The 20,769-nt window shown below is 39.0% G+C and overlaps 1 protein-coding gene across 1 annotated transcript in view; it reads left to right on the forward strand.

Moving 5' to 3' along the window:
* Positions 1–1,884: 1,884 nt before the first annotated feature.
* The window catches only part of NYAP2 (neuronal tyrosine-phosphorylated phosphoinositide-3-kinase adaptor 2), a gene marked incomplete at its 3' end in the record, with an annotated part of 119,286 nt that continues 100,401 nt past the window's right edge, over positions 1,885–20,769 (forward strand). The window contains exon 1 of the mRNA XM_079539871.1: positions 1,885–2,096. Within this exon, the coding sequence (XP_079395997.1) occupies positions 1,891–2,096 (206 nt within the window). The 5' untranslated portion in view covers positions 1,885–1,890. The remainder of the gene's footprint in view (positions 2,097–20,769) is intronic.

The raw sequence follows: 20,769 nt of genomic DNA on the forward strand, positions 1-20,769 counted from the left end.
GAAGAGTTCTAGCCAACTCCAGTGTGAAAGATGTGTTAAATTGCATACATTCACATTTGGATTGTGCTAAGATCTCTTCCCTGATTGTACCCTGCAGGGATTAGTTGAAGATATCTATACCCTTGCCTGGAAATAAATTAAGTTCAATCTGGTGAACCCTGATCATCAGTCTTGTGCTTGTGTTAAGGCCCAGATGATAGGGGAGGCTGTTTTGGGAGGCAGAGGAGATGATAGGAGTGGGCACTTCTCATCCTCTGAATCTTCACGGTTTTAACACTCTGCTTAGCACTGAATAGAAACAATTTGGATATAGAAAAGTGGAAAACAAGGGAAGAAGTAATTTGCTTGCATTCACATTAATCGCTGTCTAAAATTACCTTGTTGCCATTGCCACTTCAAATAATTAAAAATGAGGAGCAAACAGTGGAAATATTTCCCTACCATTTGTATGCCCTGCAGATTGTTTACATTCTCATGTAAGAACATTTTGTTCTCATGTTCAGGGCTGTTCCTGAAGGCCTGCGGTGATTATTGCTAGAATCTATCAGTTTATTTTCAAATTGGGGCCCATCCTGATCAGAATTTTGCCTAACCATCAATACAATAAATGTTACAAATATGGCAGTATTCTAAGAAATCAAGAAAAAAAAAAATGCTCACTGTGCAGGGGCTCTGCCCCTAGAAGCAGTGTGCAGACAGGTTACTCATTGCCTACTGAATAAGATTACCTAGAGTTGCAGTGCTGGCATCATTCTCAGGCACATTCCGAGAAGTCACACCATCCTTTTCGCAGAAGGGAGAGAGGCAAAGAGCAGGCGTGCCTTGGAGAACTGCATTCAGCTGCCCAGCCTACCGCTGTGTCACTCAGACACTGAATCAAACCTGCTTCTGTAAAGCGATGCTCCCCCCTCCTCGGTGTGCAGAGATGGTGCCATCGAAGATCCAAATGTCTCAGTACTTTAAAGCAGGAAAGCACAAGATGGTACATTTCTGCTTTTTAACATTCTGCTTTACTGACATAACAAATATTTCATCCAGTTACATAGAATTCATCTGGAGAATATGTTTCTTGTAATTCTACCTTGCCTTTAGTCACCTGTAGTATTCACTGATGTCTGTACTCTGTGGGTTCTTATAACTCCCTGGAGGTCTGCTACTCAGTGGAAAGCTTTTCAGAGCTTTTAGGCTGCCTGCCATGGAGGCAGGAGTGAGCTAGGGATCCGTGTGTGCTTCATGCTGCTTGACTGGGGGTGCAATTAATCAGTATATGTCACACCTGTGGAGGAAATACCCATGGAAGCCTGGAGAATTCAAATGCTTCACATGTCCAAAGGTCCCAGCTGAGATGAATTTTCATATCCATTCCTGGAGTTCAAGCTAGTGAGGTGCTGGGCAGCAGATGACCAGGGGCTTGTAGACTAATTTCCATGCTATTAAGAAATATAGGAAACTATTTAACAGTATTTATTTCTACGTTTTGAATCTGAATTTAAAAAAAAATACTATTATTTGTTTTATTCTAAAGCATAGAACAGTATTTTCCACCTGAATTTTGTATTTCCTGTAGAATAGAGATGTTGTCTGATGATCTGCTTTGGTGCAGCTTTACCTAAATTGTAAAAAGGATCCATTGTCATAGGAAGCCTTTTTAATCCAATTCAAACTGAGATTTGGGGAAGCCAATGTTCTCTATAGTTCTGAGTTCAAATTTGCTTTATTTATTATTCTTCAGACAAAAGAAAATATGAAAGTTCTCTTACAGAGATATTAATTACAATTGATACAATCTCACTGTCATAAACCATGAGGTATTTTCCTACTGATTAAGGTATTACGTGTTTTTCATCCCGCAGGAAACGTTATTTTCCTTTGTTCATTATCTCCTGCAAGATGATGAGTTCTAATAAGGAGGAGGTCACTTTGGGCGCTTTTCTCCAGTATATTGAAGATATGGGGATGAAGGCCTACGATGGCTTGGTTATACAGAATGCATCAGACATTGCTCGAGAGAATGATCGCATGAGGAATGAAACAAACCTGGCTTACTTGAAAGAAAAGAGCGAAAAACGCCGAAAACAAGAAGAAGCAATAAAACGGTAAATATTTTAATAACAAGATCAGTGCTCTGGCAGAGTGAATGAACAGCAAAGGGTTCATAATGTCATCAGTTGTAAAAATGTGTAGATGAGTTGACTTCCAGCCACTTCCTGGTAAAAGCAGTGTAGCCTGTTGGCTGGTTTCAGGCTGCTAATTGCATATTTATTATATCGTGTAGAGGCGGTGTTGAATGGCTCTCCTCAATAGAAAAGTTTCCATCAAAATGCATTAGATTTGAGCATGTGTGGCATCTTCAGCAGGAGTGATTTGTAACAAAAAGTTTAGTTATCTGGAACAGTTGTTAGATGGACAATGTCTACTTTGTTCAAAGGTGTACGGCTGCAAGATGAGGCAGCCTCATAGGTGAAAACAGATTCTCTTTGGGTTGATATTTCAAATTCGGTAAATTTTCAAAGCTCTCTAACTGCTATCTACAAAAAAAAAAAAAAAAAAAAAAGTCATGTTACTTCCTCACCATTTCCTCACCATTCTTCCCTCTCTGAAGTAAAAAAAATAAAAAAATTCTGCAATTCACTTAAAAGAAAATGGATATTGCACCTGGTGGGCACAACCTTATAATGGCTTTTCTTGAATAATTCAATTGATTTTAATTGACAGCTAATGAGAGGGGCACTCACATGACCTGATGTCTTGTGCCAGTGGATAGCAACGAAATCTGCAGCCATTTAGACATGAAAAATGGGGTCAGCATGATGAATTTATATCTCTACATGGAGATACCTGTATATAAAGACATGTGTATATATATAAGTGCACATATGCATAAAAATTTGAGTTGTCTTGAGGAGACAGACAGATATTATTGTGTAATAAAGATAAATCATCCATATATGCACTAAACTTTTATATGCAAATGAATGGCTTGGGCTCAAACTGATAGGAGGCCCTTTGAATTTTTTTCCCTCAGCGTGAATCTTCCATATTTCAGTTTGAATGATTAAATTTTATGCCATATCTTGGGTACTGTACATGCAGGTATAGCAGACATGCTGTGCTGTGAACACTCTATCAATGCCTCAGTAGTCTGGTAATTTTGATGAAATGTTTAAAAGAGAGGCACATACAGTTTGATGGGGGAAGGAGAAGCACCATGAAACAAAATTGTGGCTGCTTTACATTTCAGGACATAGAATTTTCTGGATTTTCACTATTTTGGATTCTGTAGAGGACATAAGACTAATGTGTAATTAAAGTGAATAATGAGAGCTAATGCAATGTTTGTTTTGGTGTCTTCAGGATTAGTTATCTTGTCGCTTCATTCCTGGTGATGTTTAGAGGGATTCAAACTATTAAGGAGTCAAAGGCATAGGTAGCTTTTAGTAGGATGCTAAGCATGACTTAGTGAGGAAAAGCATTTTTCTTAGCAGCAAATTAATGTAAGTTCTTTGGTTGTTTTTTTGTTTTGATTTATGCAGGTTTTATGTATTTTGTACAATTCTTGCTATTCTTGTTTTGTGTTCCTGGGAGCAAGAACTGGAATGTTAGTGTTAAATATGAGTGCCTTTAGCAGTTAAAAGAAAAATCGTTTATATCAATTTCCTTCTCTATCTTTTGTCTGCTACACAATTACATAAATTTCAAAATTTCCAAGAGGAAAGAGTAGGGTTTGCTGGAAGGTGGATTTAAGATGCAGTTACATGAAAGAGAGGAAAGATTTTAATTTCTCTCCTACGAAACAAAAGTGCTTGTCTGCTGTCAATAAACTGGTGTTTTAAAGTAGTGAGATGAAGAGCACCTTCTCCTTATAAATAGTTGGCTCTTCTCCACTGAAGAAAATAAATTCCAATTAAAATTTCAAATATTTTGAATGTTATTAAAATGTCACTTTTCAGTTAATTTATAGTTGCTGGAAGAATAAGTTCCCTAGCCCTTGTGCTGGCAACTTCATTTGATAAGGTAGAACAGTCAGTGTGTACAGATTTATTTAGTTTGGACCTACCTGGTTCTCTTTATCCCTGTAGCTAAGCTTCTCTATACCTAATTTGAATGGTGGCAGTAATATTTCCTAAATCGTAGTCGCTTTATGTGTTTTTTTTTAATTGATCTTGGCAAAGTTATTTGAGGAAGAGGTCTGAATAAATGTTGATGATTCAGGCCAAGTTTTGAAATTTTTTGTTCATGTTGAATTGAAATTCTTGAGAACAAAGCTCTACTCCCCAGATACCGTGTCAGGAAACAAGGAAGATTCCCAGCAATACAGTGGGTTTCTCTGAAGAACAACGTGTGTGTACACATATGTGAGTGAGATTTGGAGGCACCAGCATTTCTCGGCTGTAGCACTGTTCTGTGGGAAACCATGTGTGTGGTGGTACCCTCCATTCCCTTCCCTCTTGGCCTATCTCAGTATCATTGAGATATAGGGCAATACCCTTCTAAGAAAACAAGTAGGAAATCACCCTAGGAAATCTCAGAAAATGTTATCTGTATCCTTTTTTCTGTCTATTCCCGGTGTAAAGTTGGGAAGGAGGAGGAGATGTTCATGATCAACTCTTGATTAGTGAAACTAAAAGCAATAACAGATCCAGGAAAAACATCTGATTTGAGTAAAGGAACAATGATGTCATAACATCACTTAGGCCGATGGCAGTTAAGTCTGCTCCCTGTAGTAACCTTCACAGGGGCATCCAAGGCCCTGTCTATTGAAAAACAGCAGTCAAAAAAGGTGAAGTAGGATTATTGTTTACTTCTTTGTTCTGTAATATTTCCCTTATGTTTTAACCATATCTTGGTGGGTATTTATATTCTCCCTAATTCCTGATAGTGTGGCCTAGATAGCAGTTAGTGCACATGTGCAGTGATAACTGTGCTAACAGTCCAGAGACTGTCAACAACCAAAGACAATCTCTGTAGCAACCAGGGACATTCCCTAGGACTTACAGCAGGTAGATTCTGAACAGGGGCGAAGGGTGTCCAACAAACACAGAATAAAGAAATCACCCCTTTTGCTTCCAAGAATGAAAATAAAGCAGCTGAAAGTCTTTGGCACCAACTGTAAATTGCATTAGTCTGATTATTTAATTTTTGATAAGCTATTCAATTTCAGTGTTCAGATGCTCTTTGAGAAGTAGATATTCATGTATATTAACAAATTAATGAGCACTTTATTATCTAATACAGTGCTGGTATTCACATAAATACTATTTTGAAGAAGCTGTCATTTACCTGAAACAGCTGATAACCAATGCTGCATGACTTAAAAGTTCACTGAAATGCATTAGTTTTAGCAGTTTAGAAACAAGATCTGAAAAATGACCTTTAAAGAAAATGTTATTTTGTATTTTGCCTCACTGAGAATATGTTGTGCTGTGCTTCTTCAGTAGCACTGATGCACTTTTAGTGTGATTGCTGTTTCATTCTGTGTGGTTCTGATAGGTTAATTGTGGGGAAAAATGTATGGATCTAATGTAAATTGAGGGGGATAAAGTATGCATCGTATTGGATTGTGAAAACAAGCAACTAGGCTTTGTCTGATCTTGCTGGGCTGAGTCAGCTGATCTGATCTGAATTTCTGACCTAATTTTAGTAGAGTACTTAGCGATCATGCAGAGAAATTAAGGTTAACGTGCTGATCAGTGGCTGAGAGTAAGCCACAGTAAATGTTAGTATATTTATTTTAAGCCTAATTTTTAGACCCTCCTTTGTCCTCCTTTTGTTTGTCTGGTCTCACTTCATCGTTGTCTGTTCAGGAGTCTGTGTCCAGGTCAAAAAAACATACTGGTATATTGCCCACAAGCTTATAAATTGCAAATAAATTATGAAGCAGCATTATTTTCACTGGGAATAAGTAGCAGTAATTTGAGACATACACGTGTGATGATGCAATATCTGCCATAGGCAGTATTTCTGGGAACAGAAGATAGATTAGCCTCTGCTGTTCTGGGTGCCAGAGAAAAGGTGAGTATTTTGACTTTACATAGGTTACTGTGAGCAGTTGCTTTCTTACTCATACATAAATATGCAATTTCAATAGGTACATTACATTTGTTATATTGATGTCTTATGCGGATGCTTCATTGGTGGCTTTTAAAATAGTATTAGGAAATAATGAACTCTAGCTCCTCCTCTTCCTCCTCCTCTTTCTCTCACAGCTGAGACACATTGCATTAATTATAGGGAGTGGCTGGGGCTGCACAGTTTCATAGGAGATTCATGCTTTGAAAGTTTGTCCTTTAGTTTTTGGGCATCATTTAAGCTACTGTTTCTATCAGGAATGTTGTTTTGATTTGTAGTATCACAAAGATGTGACTGATGTGTACAGCTGATGGTGTCAGTAGGCGTGCACTTCTAACTGCCAACTCCTAGGCTTTGCAACCCAAGTATGTTTTTCTGCTTCTAATGGTTTCCCCTGTTCTAGCTTATTCCTAGCACCTAAATGGCTCTGCAGAAAGCTTTGTTTCTGCTTGTTGTGGGTAGTATCCAGACAGATGCTGTCAAGAGGAGGAGCTTTTAGGAGCACTGTTCTGTGCTAAAGCTAGCAGAAATGGGCCAGCCAGCCAGTAGCAGAGTTAAGCTCTTGTAATGAAGGTGGGATTGTAATGAACAGCTGTCATCCTAACCTCTCTTTCCTATGGCAAACCAAATAACGAAGACTGACACATCAACAAAAGTAAGATATTTTTCTCTTGCTGTTTTCTTCTTTATTTTTTTTTCTTTTTTAGGATGGCAGAGGCAATGAAGTTCAGGTATTATCCATCTGTAGTTTTAAGTAGTTTCTGTCCTTAGGTTCTTTCATAAAAAAGATGTAAGATATGTGCCCTTGAGCTAAAAGTTAAGTTTTAAGTGAGAGTGACAGCAAGCAAGTATAAATATGTTTCTGAGTATGGGATTATTCACTGCCGAAAGATCTTTCAGCTGGGGAAACGTGTGTGATCTTAGGGCATTTTTAAGTCTTTCTACCAAAAGGCTGCTATCAAAATACAAAATAACCTAAGGAAAATAATGCCATAATGAACTTACAATAACGTTTACGATAACGTTAATTTCATAAAAAGGTTTGGAACTCAGAAAAATACTTTAGGCAAGCAGTGCTTAACGTACTGATTATTTTTTTTTCTCTGAATGTTTGTAGTTGAAATTTTGCTTTGTGAACTAGACATTTTTAAGTTGGGAATTTTTGCTTCCAGCCAGACCCCAAGGAAGATATGGATGAGGTCAATAAGTATTTTCTGATTGTTGTGAGGGATTGGGATAAAATATCTGCAAGCACATCATCGAGATGTTACAAATTACTAGCTTCTGAATATGTTGTTATTGGTTTGATGTGGTGGTGTGGAGGTTTTTTTTTGGGGGGGGGGGGGGGTTGGAGAAGGACTGGTAAATCTTTTGTTTGCTTTGTTTTTAACTAAGATTTATTCCATGAATGTAGCTTTTGGATATGAGGTCAGTAGCGCATGCCTTCTTAATCCAAGGATATGTATGTAGCAGTGCTTCTGTGTTCTTCTTCCTCCTTGCATGCTGCGTGCTGATTTTATGCTGGATTAAGGATTGCTGTGATACCACCTTTATGGATGAGGTGTGAAAGAGACTAAGTTTAGTATGTTTTCAAAACCTTTTTTCTTATTAAAATGGTCTCTTTTGAAGTTGAGTTGATGTAGAAAGGGTAGAATTGACAGTGTTTTCATCAAGAATAAGTAAAATGGTTGTGCAGTCAGTGACCTCCAAATGTATTTTTGTTGCATCTATAAGCAAACAGATGTGAAGATCTAGCCAACAAATCCTCCCTTCCAAATGTTCGTATCCATATGGCTGTCTGTATTATTGCCACAGAAAATAAAACAACAGGCACAATGCAAACTACATTTTATTACTGTTGCTGTTGTTCTGGGTAGTTTGATTTTAGAACAGTCATACAACAAATGTTACATAAAATTAACTTAAGTGGCTGATAGCCTGCTTGGTAATCCCAAGCACAAAAAAAAAAAAAAATATATATATATATTTATATATAAATGTATAAAATGATCAGTTTTGTATCTAAATCTTGATATTATTTTCAGTAGATCATGATTTTAGGGCTTCTACATATACCTTTTTGTGGTTTTCAGAAAAGTACAAGATCTCTTCCCCTTCATCACTTCATAAATTGCTGAAGCACGTGCTGGTCCACTGTGTAAGTGGGCATGTTGTGGCTCCTGATTCATTTGCTGTTTTCATAAGCATAATTGGAAGCATGGGGTCACAGGGAGCCCAGAGGACTTACACACAGGTTACAGAGCCCTTTCCTTGTTAGAATCCAGTGTAAGTATAATATGCTATTGCTGTTTGTAGGCTGTCTGGCCACTGGTGTACAGAAGCGAGCTGGCCATGGTCGAGCTCCATCGTGGTAGATGTTTAGACACAGCTTGCAGCCTGTGTGCTCTCAGCAGCCTGAGTCACTACAGAGAAGGTCTGATGCACCCCCGGGATTTGGCTCTTTAGGTGCCGTTGCTGGAAGATGCTGTGTGGTGCATAATGTACAGTTTAGGCTGTTGTTCCTAACCTATCTTTGTTTCTAGTTTCCTCACTATCTCCTTATTATGCTTCAGTGATACAATATGACTGTAATTTTAACTTGGAAGTTAAAATTGCCCAGCATTGCCTCTTACCAACCCCTCCTTAGCAAGGCAGAAATGTGTGTAGAGCTGTTCAGTAAACGTTCCATGCAAGTTTTTGCTGTTCTAATGGTGCCACTATTCATCATTGGAGTTAAGCGTTTGCTTTGAAAGTGTTTTCAAATACAATATGAAATTGCATAGAGAAAGTAAGGGCAGAAAAAAGCCCACAACTGCTGTTGTGAAGACTGTATTAAAAAAAAAAAAAAATTACAAAAAAAAAAAAAAAAAGCAAGACCATTTTGAAGCATTCACAGGTAGTCTTTATAATTAATCTAGGTTGGTCTTAATTAAAGAAGAAATACGTTTAGCACAACAGCACAACTGATTCATGTTATACCAGGAAAGCCTAGCCCAGGACTGCTGGCAGAATTGAAGCATTGATCTGTTCTAGCTCATTCAAGGCTTCCAGTAACCACAACATACTCCAAGCTGAAATTCAGTGGTACCTGACAAGTGGTATTGTTAGCCATGACCTGAATGATGAATTCACTGATTCTCGTACAGAAGACATGCAGAAAGTACCCGTGACCCATTAGCAGCAAAATCGCAGCTAGCCACACTCTCAGACACTTACAGAAACACATTCATCCACATGCATGTAGCATGTCATGCCACAGCTGTCTCTAATGAACACCTGTCAGACAACACAGAAGAGCTGAGTATCTGTACTAGCACTGGAGTAACATGACTGATTCCTTCAGTACCTACAGGAAAACCTATTGTTTAACAAAAGCTGTTCATGAAGTTGAAGAAAAATATGTGCTTTCAGCAAAACAGCTCTGTCCTCTGCTTCTTACAGTGCCATAAATCACAGCTGCATTTTGCTATTGTTAATGATAATACAGATTACTTCATACCCCACCCAGCTGGCAGGCATTTGTTGCCATTGCCTGTTCTCCTTCTCAGCACCCTTCTGACAGGCTACACATGCTTCTTATTTATTCATTCTCCTCCACATGAAAACACAAACATGCTATGGTGCTTGACAATTTAATCCAAATCTTTATTTATTTTTTTTTTAGCCTGAAGAAGAGAGTAGTCCCCTGGGTAAGCCCCAGGATTTCAGTACAGACTGCCTCTGCAACAGGAGCATTGGCTGATGGATATCCTGTTGCTGAGCTGTGCTAGATCTGTGGCTAAAATTCATATGAAAATAGGAATGTGCATGTGCACTAGTTAGACTTCTGTGTGCTTGGATTTAAATGGGAGGAAGAGGAAATTTAGAGAAGAAGTAGATTGCAGAGACATTACTAGCTTTAGGTTTTACAGTTAATTTGATACTGTACTTATTTCTGGCTTTCTGTTCTAATGTCTCATGTAAGCCTAAGTGAAATCAATTTAAAAATATAATTTAAAAGTGTGGAAGTGTCCATGACACATGAATGGCACTCAGCAATACCCACTGGTGTGAGTGATGTGGGGCAGGACCTGCTGATCCTGGGGACAGCCCCACTGGACTCCGGCACTGCTGGGAGCCTGCAGATGGGGCAGGTGAGATGTTTTGGTCCCATAGAGGGCAGTCTAAGTGGAGTTGTTTCTTAATCTGTTGTTACGCAGTACCCAGGAATCCCAAATGGAAACTAAATTCCTCTGTACCCAACACTGAGTGCACCAGGACCCAAGTCAAAAGGAACCCAACCAGAGACTAAGGGGACAGCTGAAGAGTTAGGGGACTGCTCGCTTCTTTCCCTGTATTAGTACAGCACAGACTAAACTGAAGTGTATCTGTGGTGGCTGTGATGAATTACATCCAGCAGTACACTCCAAAAGCTGGAGAGAGAGAAAGGCTTCCAACAGACATGAGCAGATGCTTCTGGAACATGTCAAGATTGAAGGGCCTCAGCCAGCCAAAACCAACACAGAAATACTCCTGCCAACAAGCGTGTTATGTGACAAAATTGTAATATTTTAAAAGATCAAAAATGAGGGTAACTGCAGGGTTTACCATAAATTAGCGAAATTTACCTGTGTTTAATCCATCCCTGCTTTCAGTGGGTTATATAGGGCATATCTCACCAGTAGATCCTCTGCTAGCTGAGGGCACTTTAGTTATTAAGTTGAGATCACATGTTAGGAGCCATTAAGTGAATTGCTTTGTACAGCCTTTCCCTGAATGCTAGGGCAAATGCAGTATTTCATACCCTTAGCTAATTTCATGCTGTAATTTAATTTCTCAAACATACTTTTAATTGAATCTTTAAGAACAAAAGGAAACTGCTGAGTCCTTTAGTACTGAAAAAAAAAAAAAAGAAAAAAAAGATTGTTTAAAAATGTAGCCCGTCTAGAGAATAATCTTCTATAATTAAATGTAAAGTTTGTTTTGCTTCTCTGCATGCAGCTGTGGAGAAGCAAATTCCTGCTGTCTGCAGAAAGCTCAGGGCTGAAAGAGGTATTGGGGAGCATGAGAAGTTATGTAGTTTATTTTATGCCCCAGCCTTGTAAATCTGACAGAGAAAATCCTGCAGCCTTCCACAGTGTGCAAATCTGAATCAGGAAACAAAGAGAGGCTAATTAAAAAAATTAGACTGCTAACACCAAAATCACATTAGTAGGAGCTCTGCCTAGTGATCTCATTTCTCTAATTTCTGGTAATGAGATGAACTTGAGAGATATGTCAGCAATTTTGTAATAAACAAAAAACAGTTGCATGACAAAATTGGTTATTTGCATCTTAAATATGCATCCAGTACTTTAGTGACTATATTTTGATATGATCTTCCATAAACAGAGATTCAAAATAGTTTCAATTAAAATCTATATACAATGTTATGCAATTTTGATATGAGGGAAACAGCTTGATTGTAACAATAGTGATGTAGGTGTTCAAATTTATGCATATCAGATTAACAATCAACATTAAATGCAACCCACTCTAATGGAGAGGAAATCCTGGAGCACCACTTTGTGGTCTAGTGTTCAGATTCCTTTAAATCGGCGAGTGATTTGCAATGGAGATTTTCTTTTTTGTTGCTATTGGAGAGAAGGACACGATACGCAGCGGAAGTGAGATGCGTATGGGGATGTGAAGAATGGAAGGAGTGAGTAGCAGGAGGCTAAAGAGAAGGATCTGAATTTAACCTTTGAAGCCCAGACAGCTTATCTCCTAAGAAAGAGAAAGAACAAAGCAGTATCTTGTGTTCTGCATGGTGGGAAGATTCTGTGCTTCCTCATGCCAGGAGGTAAAGACATGAGTGATGCTGTCGGTATTGAGAGCTGTGCTCAGTAAATGCCTGAAGAGTTTTGGAAATTGGTGTGGAAAGAGGGGAGGAATCCTTTTGACTTTACCTCAGATTCAGATTTTATTTGCTTTTCCTGTTGGAAGGAAGAACTCAGGGCAGTTTTCAATATAGGTTCACCCTTGTCAAGGCTTTCTATCATAAGCAAGGAAACAAAGGGCTGACTTTCAATAAAAATTCGGTTGTGTTGAGGTCTGCCTGCCTTTACTTGATTGATGGCTTAGAGGCTCAAGTGCTTCATCTGTATGCCTAGACTCCTTGAAATGTTTTTCCTGAAAGCTTGTTCAGTGCTACACAAAATTATTTCAGAACACGGAAATCTATTGTTCTAGAGCAGTAGCATATGTGAAAATCACTTGAACATATGTTAAACACTGACACACTCAGGTCAAGTGTGCCAAAGGTCTTCTGGCACCATGGTGAGGTTCCCAGAAGTACAGGAATGGTGTACCTGCCTGGAACTGACCTCAGAACTGCTCCTACGAAAACAGTTGCCTTCCCAAAACCTGGCTTTGAGCTGCTAGTACCTTCACCCATATTCCCTCGCTGAATTAGAAATGAAGCCAGTGTGATGTTGGTTTTCATCATCCTGTTGTATTAGCAAGCTTCTTAATCTTGGTACCAGATATTAAAACTTAGAGACGTTGTCAGTGTTAGTGTCAGGAACATCTGTCACAGTAATCTCTCTTGTTTACCCACTGATAGTTTACTCCACTAGAAGATCAAGGACTGAATTTTAGAGCTGGTCGGATACATTCTTGTTTTGTTTTGTTTTGTTCTGGAATAGTTATCCCCACTTTGCTCTACCAGTTAATGCCTGTGTTTTGATGGCTGAAGCCACCTGTATATTTAAATGAAAAAGCATACAGAAACTGATGCCTTACATTGGCAAATATACAGCTGCTTTTGAAGACAGAACTGATAGCTTGCTATCAGTTAGTTCATGCTAAATGACTACTGTGGTAAAAAGTTTTGATCAGTATATCACAACTACCATTTAGCAGGTGTTTGAGATTGTTTCAACTTCACATCCCAACTGTTAGGCTAAGCCAAGTATGAATTCTGGGAAATCATATTCCTGCACTGTTAATCTCCATTCTGTTAAGTCTGCGATGAAGTAGATCAGAAACTGCATATGTACTTGCCATGGCAACCCCTGCATCACGTGACATAAATGCTAGTTGAGCCAAAGAGCTTCATGGCTTATTAAACAGGCGTGCACAGACCCATGCACACACCATTTTGCCATGTGACTGCTCAAGCCCTGGCAGTTTTCTAAAAGGAAGCTGTACTAGAATATCGTAGTGATTTCATCAGCACTGCTTTGCCGGAGTTCCTTCCTATACTCTCGGATTCTGTTGTGTGTAAAAACAAAACAAACAAACAAAAAAACAACTCACCAAGACTATTTTTATTTCATTGGAAAAATTGGTGTAAGAAGATGAAACACTGGGCTTTGATTTAGTTATGTTATTCAGAAATTAAGGGTCTCTTTGCAGTTGGGAAAATATACTGCTTTTCTGAAAATATCTTCTGCTGTCACTTTCTGTGGACTTCTACTGTATTTTGGGAGTGAAGGAGGACAGAATAAAAATAACTAATCTATCTTAGTACTGACTATGCGTTACTAAAATGTTTACCAGAAACCTCTGCTCCTTGCTTCTTCTTACCTCCTTCGGAGACACAAGGGCAATGAGCTGTAATTCCTCTCCAGGAAAATGCAGCCAGATAGAACTCAGCCAGTTTTAGTCACGCAGGGCACTTGAGCAAATTGGAGGGACAGCAGCCCAACAGAGGGATGTTTGTGATGGGCAAGGAGAACCTAGATATGGGCTGGATTAAAGACAGCTGGAGTGGAGAACTTGTCTGTCTGCACCTAAATGCCCTCGAAGGGAAAGAGAGTGCCAGAAATGCAAACTTTCCCCAGTTGCGTTGCTGCAGGGCAGGTACTGTGCATGCCAGGCTGGCGTTGTCATCTTCTCTGTGTCTATGAGCTGGTTTCGTGAGTAGAGTGGCTGCTGGAAAACTAATTGCTTACTGAAGCAGTGTATTATGGAAGGGAATTCCTTTCTCATTCTGTTTTCCTTTGTCACGGAGTTGACCAGATCAATGTCAGATCCCTGACTGAAACTGTAGGGTTTCTCTTTCTTGTTTAGTTGGAACCTGAGCTTTTGTAGCAAGAATTCATTTGAGCCACGGTGCTTCTCCAGGCACCTGACCAAAATGGAGATCCACTCTGTGCAGCAGCACAGCATTGTGCGAAGGTTACTGGCTATGTCTGTTGTGCAGCTGCAATGTAACAAGAGTTAAGAGACAAGTTCTCAGGTCTGTGTGCTGAAATTAATAGTTTTAGTGATTCATGATGTTGCTTTGGGACTTAAGGAAAATCTATTTTCAATTTCCAGCTCCAGTCAGTTGAATTTTCATCTTCATTTTCCAAGTAGTCAGTCAAGGCGCAAGTGCACGTAATCAGTGCTACTCGTGAGTGGCTGTTGTCTTCTTGCATTCTGTTTCATATGAGTTTATTGTTTGGTTATCATTTTGGAGATGACCCACAACAGGGGAACAGTAGCATAGTCTGAGAGTTAATTTGGAGGTACTTGTACACAAACTGACCTTTAAGCAGAGAAGCAGTGTTATGTGTGTTGAGAGATACAGATGAGAAAGGTGCTGTCTTCTGAAGTGTGTGCATTTCTGCCAGTGAGCATAGACAATTTCTAATGCAAAATCCACCTTTGAGTAAGGAGATGTTTTAAAATGTGGTGTCATAAAGAAGTCTTTTGGCAGGATAGGGTATTTTAGGTTATAGTTTCAATTGCATTTTATGACAGTATTGATCTTTTTTAAGATGTGCAAGAACTACTTTGTTATTAATAGCTACTCTAATATTATTAAGAGGGAAAGAGAACTTAAAGATCATGGATTTTGCAAGAAGGCACTAAAAAAAAGGCTCTGTCTGCTCCACTGAAATGTCCTAGGTCTGCAGAATGAAGCAGTGACAGTAATATTTCCCCTTTGTGTGCAGACAAAGAACAGGCATTCCAAAATTCCTTTGTGCCTACAAGTGGGACTGCATTTTCAGAAGAGGATGCCAAAATTGGAGCTTTTCTGAAAAACTGGCCCAAGCCCCACTATATCAGAATTCCAGTGTTCTGTTGTTAAAGCTAAACAACTGGGAGGTTTTGCTGTCTAAAGGATTATTTAAACCACCGTAGGTTTCAATATTGTGTTTGCTTGCAGTTATAGCATTGGAAAAAGGCTATTTAGTCTCATGACAAAATATTTTGACTGGCCTCTTCCTAGTTACTCGTTTGTTTGTGCTCACTGTATGCTCATTGTGAATTGTCTTCCCAAGGGAATACAAAGAGCAGTAGCTTTCACTAACAGGTCTTTCCTGTCACGTAATGACGGGCTCGTCCGGGAGATTCTGTGCAAGGGGTTTGCCAGGCTGGGTGTAAAATTTGTGGAAATTGTGCCATTACCAGGATATATCAGGAAAAAAAGCCCAATAACTTCATTGCAAGACAGTTCTGGTTGCTAAGAGACAGCATGTAATTATCTGCCAACATGTTTACCATTCCCAAACACTTAGAAGGGTGAGAGCTATGGACTGCCCGAATACTAAGCTAAACGTGAAATAATCCAAAATGTGTTTTCTTATGAAATGCAGCTTTTTTTTTAAAGAACGTTTTAAAATGAAGCAAGAGCTTTAACTGTGACTTGTGATTTTTTTTTTTCTAAATGCATATCAGTTATTTTCATTTTCCTCTTGCTCTCTGAATCTACATACTCTCATTGCATTGATAATACAGAAAATACGAACACATGAAATGTATAGAACTGCACGATTTTTCAAGTAAAAGACTTTCAGCTTCACTTTCTTGAAAATACTACTTCATCAGTAGTTCAGTGTTGCTGCATTGTGATAACATTACTAATGTATTCTGATGTTGAATTAAGGTTGACCAGCATGAGTCATTGGTTCATTTTGCTTTTTTCCTAAAATATTGTGTTGCACTTGCAAAATGTTGATTTATTTTGCATGCGAAATAAGTCTGTGCTGCAAGGACATTTACATTTCTCTGTGTCACCCTGGCTGTTATGTAGACAGTACAAGATTTATGCCATCCTGAGCTATGCTTTTACTTGGTTTTAAGGGCATGCAACTGGTAAATGAAGCACCGACAGGAAAAAGAAAAGCAGAGGTATCTGCCTGTGTTTTCAGAATGGTAACATCTGCCTTTGTTTTTTCTTTACTGAAAATCATTTTTAGCTAATGTGAAACTCTGGCTGTAAAACTGAAGAGCTGACTATGATACTAAAACACTTTTGACCAGCCTAACAGTAAACTGAAACCTGAATTTGTATTTAGTCAGTAGCCATGACAGTGTATGCTAATAACATGTCTGTTCAGGCACATTACTGTGTTGTGGGTGTTGTTCTGGGAAGCTGAGGGGAGAGTCTTGTTTGGCACTGAGCATTTTGTCCAGCAGAGACTCTGAATCCATCCTGGATTCAGGTCCATCCATTCACTGAAGTTCATCAGAACAGGAGAAAGAACATCTTTTCATCAAGCTCTAGCATGGCCAAAATAAAGGTTACTTCACCAGAAAAATAGTCCCCAAACTTTTTTCTGGGGACTGAGGGGAGTAGATGCAGGTGACTTCTTGCCTTGTAACTACCTTTTCAAGGAAGCATTTCATGTCAGCATCCTTCTTACTCATTCTCTGATCCTTGTGGCTGTCAAAGAAATCTTGGATAAGTTCTGATTAAACTCATCTTTCAAAGGGTGCATAAGAAACAAAAGAGCTGCAGACACATTGGCCTGTTTCACATACAGTCATCCTTTTAACTTCCACTGGTAGCAATCCAACAGTGGAACACAGTATTGGATAAACCAAAGGATTAAGTCCCAGTTGGCCTGTTTAAAACAGCACCTTCTGGCTACTCTGGAAAGCTCTCCTAGATCACACAAGCTCAGGAGGGACTTTCTAATGGTTGCTTCTTTTTTCTTTGGGGTCCAAGAGATTTGCTGTTTCCTCCAGTGTGTAGCTGATGGATAGGCAAAATGGCATGCTGCCATAACAAAAGCAGCTGAGACTTGGCTGCTGGAATCTAGGAAGGTAAAGCCTTGTCCCTGGCTGATGTTCTGACTGCAGCACCACCACTCACATACCGTGTTTGGATGCAGAAAGACTTAAGAGTAAGGATTCAATGAAAGAGTTTGCTGCTTTATTACTTTTTCTTAATAGAATGTTGTTTTTTTTTTTCTTTTCCCTGTGATAAATGTAGTTGGGGGAAAAAAAAAAAAGAGCATTATTTCACTTGTATTCCTCTACTAATTTCAAGTTCTAGGTGTACAACTGTGCAGATTAAAAAATTGTGTAACTTTTTCCATATATTTGAACAGCAATATAACTCTCCTAGCTCTTTTTCTTCTTTTTGTATGTAGAATCACTTTAGGGTGTTCTTTGAGGACAAATTAAATGGAATGACAAAATGCACGAAGGAAGGTTGGTTATTTTTGACCTTCTTTGTTCCCTTCATTCAAATGAGGAAGAGGAAAAGCTTTTTTCAGTCTTTATTTAATGGCGAGGTCATGATAAGTGTATATTTACTGTGGACCCCTCATATTATAAAGTGCTTTGTAAAATGTTGGGATAAACACTTCAATGATGTTGTTGACAGTGAATGAGATGATGGAATGCTTGTCTTGATGCTTCTTTGGAACGCAGCCTATCCTACATGATTTCTAATTTGCTCTCAGTAATTATAAAATCTTTACCCTAATCTTGCATTATGGAAATAGTAAAGGTTAACCCTAATTATAGTGTTGCATGTCTTTGATGTTGAAATTCCTGGAATGGCCCGGAATGCTTTTTAATGCGTGTATGGTGAGTCTGAGGTTAAAACATACTGTACCTATACTGGAAGCAAACAAACAAACCCCCACAGAACTGAACTACAGAAAGGAAACCAACAACAATAGGTGATGAAAGAAAAAAAAAACAGTTTAAGGTGGGAATTTAAATATGAGGGGGTATTTTTTTTTCCATCTGATGTGGTTTATTTTTGTGTAGCCTGTTGCATTTTGGTACTGTTAGAGTAAGAATGCTTATACAGGGGTCCTGATTCTGCTCCTATTCATTATTCATTTGCACTCCAAGTGAATTGTTCAGTGCTTGCTGTTTGCTGTAAACCATCATGTTGCTGAAGCTGTCAGGGACTGCAATAAGCAAAACAAAAGGTCATGAGCACTCCAGGTCTTTTAGCAGCGCCGCAGCAATCCTTCCATATAATTGCATAAGCAAGCAACAAATGCAGTACAATCGAGATTCCTTTCTCACCTCTGCACTGCATGATCATTAGTGGCTTCCCAGCATGTGGAGTTGTTCCACCCCAAGGGAGATGAAATCCCACCTGAGAAGTTGTTCCTTCTACAGATTATGCATTTGCCAGCTGTTCCACATCTCCTTCCTTTGAAGGTGTGACAGGCTGTGAAGGAACAAGCTGAGTGGCTGCTGACATTGCGTGCGAGGCTAGCAGGCTCCCTGCATCCCGGTGTTCACTCAGCAAATCATGAGTATTAAATTAAGGCAGCAGACCCCACACGCCATTTCACAGAAATGGTGTGTTAAACCCACTGCTGTCTGTACGTTTGGAGAGGTTACTTGTAAAATCACAATGCCTTTTGAAAGGATGTTCCCTGATTCACCTTCAGCCAAATTTTTTGTGGCTCTGTGGGGATGCTGAGGAAAACTGGGTGCTAAGAGGAGGTTCCTTCTGCCTCGTGACTGCTGTGGAAAGCCCAGAGGTGAGCAGTGCCTGTGGTCTGGAGGGATGTGACAATAACACCTTCCTTATGCCTCTGGCACCAGGGAGAAACTGGGCCAAGAGCAGCAGCTTGCACTTCTGATGTTAGTGAGCATGACAGGGACCTTGCTTCTCATTGTAGACTTCTTACAGCTTTCTCTAAACATTGGATGCCATCAAAGGCAGTGGGCTCTAGCTAGACTTTGGGTCTGATCAGAAGGAACTGTTCCCATGTACCCATGTTTTGTACCATGTGAAAGTCTTTTGTATACATTACTTTCAGATTCTTTGGCTAAACCAGCTGAAGAACAAAATCTTCAGGAAATGAGGCTGTGTTGTTAACTGTCAAGCTTGAGCTAATTTCTTAAGCATTTGAAAATATTTCAGAATCAAACATTTTACATTACTTGTTATGTTCATGCACTCACTATGGTTGTTTTAGTTACTCCTCCTCTCCCAGATTCTTAGCAAGATCACTCAAAAATAATTATTTGCTTTAAAGACACTGTGATTGACAGGACTATTCCAAGTCTACAAAGTGTGATAGATAATTTCTACTCATATTCTCTTTGCAGACATGGGATTGATAGGCGAACTGTCACATTATAACCTTCAGTAATTAACCTATGAATGGGACATTAGTATTAGTTCTGAATAATTACTTGTTTTTTAAGCAAAGCTTTCACAGATAATAACATGGAAGGCCTTGAAAAGTTTGGTTTAAAAAGCTATTTGGAAACCAGTTGGTACCATTTAATACAAGAGATGGTTGAGTGATTTGTGGAAAATAAGGTTATCTGACAAATTCAGCCCATATTTCGGTTCATAAATCATTCATAAACTAATCCTGATTTCCACAATGTATTCATTATTCATAAGTGCTCACTGAATAATTCGTGCAAACAAATTTCAGCCTATAGAGTACCCATGAGTTTTGTATTTGTTATTCTTATTGTGATCATGGTGCTTGGCTCTGTTTTCTTATTGTATGCAGCTTTTAAATAGGAGAATAACATTGAACAGTTCCCAGAGCAAATGGAGTACCAGTCCTTTATAAGACAAAGAACATTTATGTCATGCTTTGTGATTGCTGTAAACACAACAGCATTGTTGAGTGCAGTTGCTTAGATCTTCAGACAGGAATCCACAAAGACGCTGTTCAAGATGTCCATCCTGCCTAGTCTGCTGTGTGAATTGCATGTCCAAATTCCTATCGGCTTTCAGTTCCGCACAGTTTTTTCCCAAGGTCTTCTCATGACTAATCGGCCCTTGCTTTCTTTTTCTGTCTTTTTTAATCATTCAACAGAATTTTTGCATATATTTCTTTGATGCTTGTATCTTCATGAAAACTGTTATTCACACAATTTCCATGCTAGGAAATTGGGAAAGGGAAAAGAGGTATTCCTCTTTGAGGTTCTGAGACAGATTGAAGTTCCGGCACCATTTAAATCCATTGATCTGTAGGGAAACAACTGGAAACAAGTTTTCTGTTTTCTCTTCATTACAGGGAATAGATGAGTTATCAAAATGAATTGACATAGTACTCCTTAAATAGCTGCTGTGATATAAATTTCAAGGCAACAGATCATTTTCAGTCATTTGTGTTAAGAAATATGGCGTGTCTCAGAGTGATACTGAATTGCTTTGTGAGGGGAAGCAGACTGTGGTAAAACTGCTAGTAATCACTGATCATTTATTATCTCTGCTTGTTTCTGGGGGCATCAGACATAATGTGCAGCAGGCATTTTGAGTGATAAGCAGACCCCATCTCTTGTGTATACACGCAGAGGTACACGTGGCAGAGCCCTGAAGTTACTAATATGCATCTTTTTGCTGAGAAAAACAATCACATGCATCCTAATTATCTCTGTTTGGAAAGCAGTAAATATTGTCTGATATTTGTACAACTGCAACATCTAGAAGCTCTAAGGAGGAGTAAAACAACCTCATACTTCACATTTCTGAAAGCCTGATTGTGAAGCATAGTCCATGAGAAAATCTGAGACTAT

This window comes from Tetrao urogallus (assembly GCF_951394365.1).
Source record: "Tetrao urogallus genome assembly, chromosome: 9".
NCBI lineage: Eukaryota > Metazoa > Chordata > Aves > Galliformes > Phasianidae > Tetrao > Tetrao urogallus.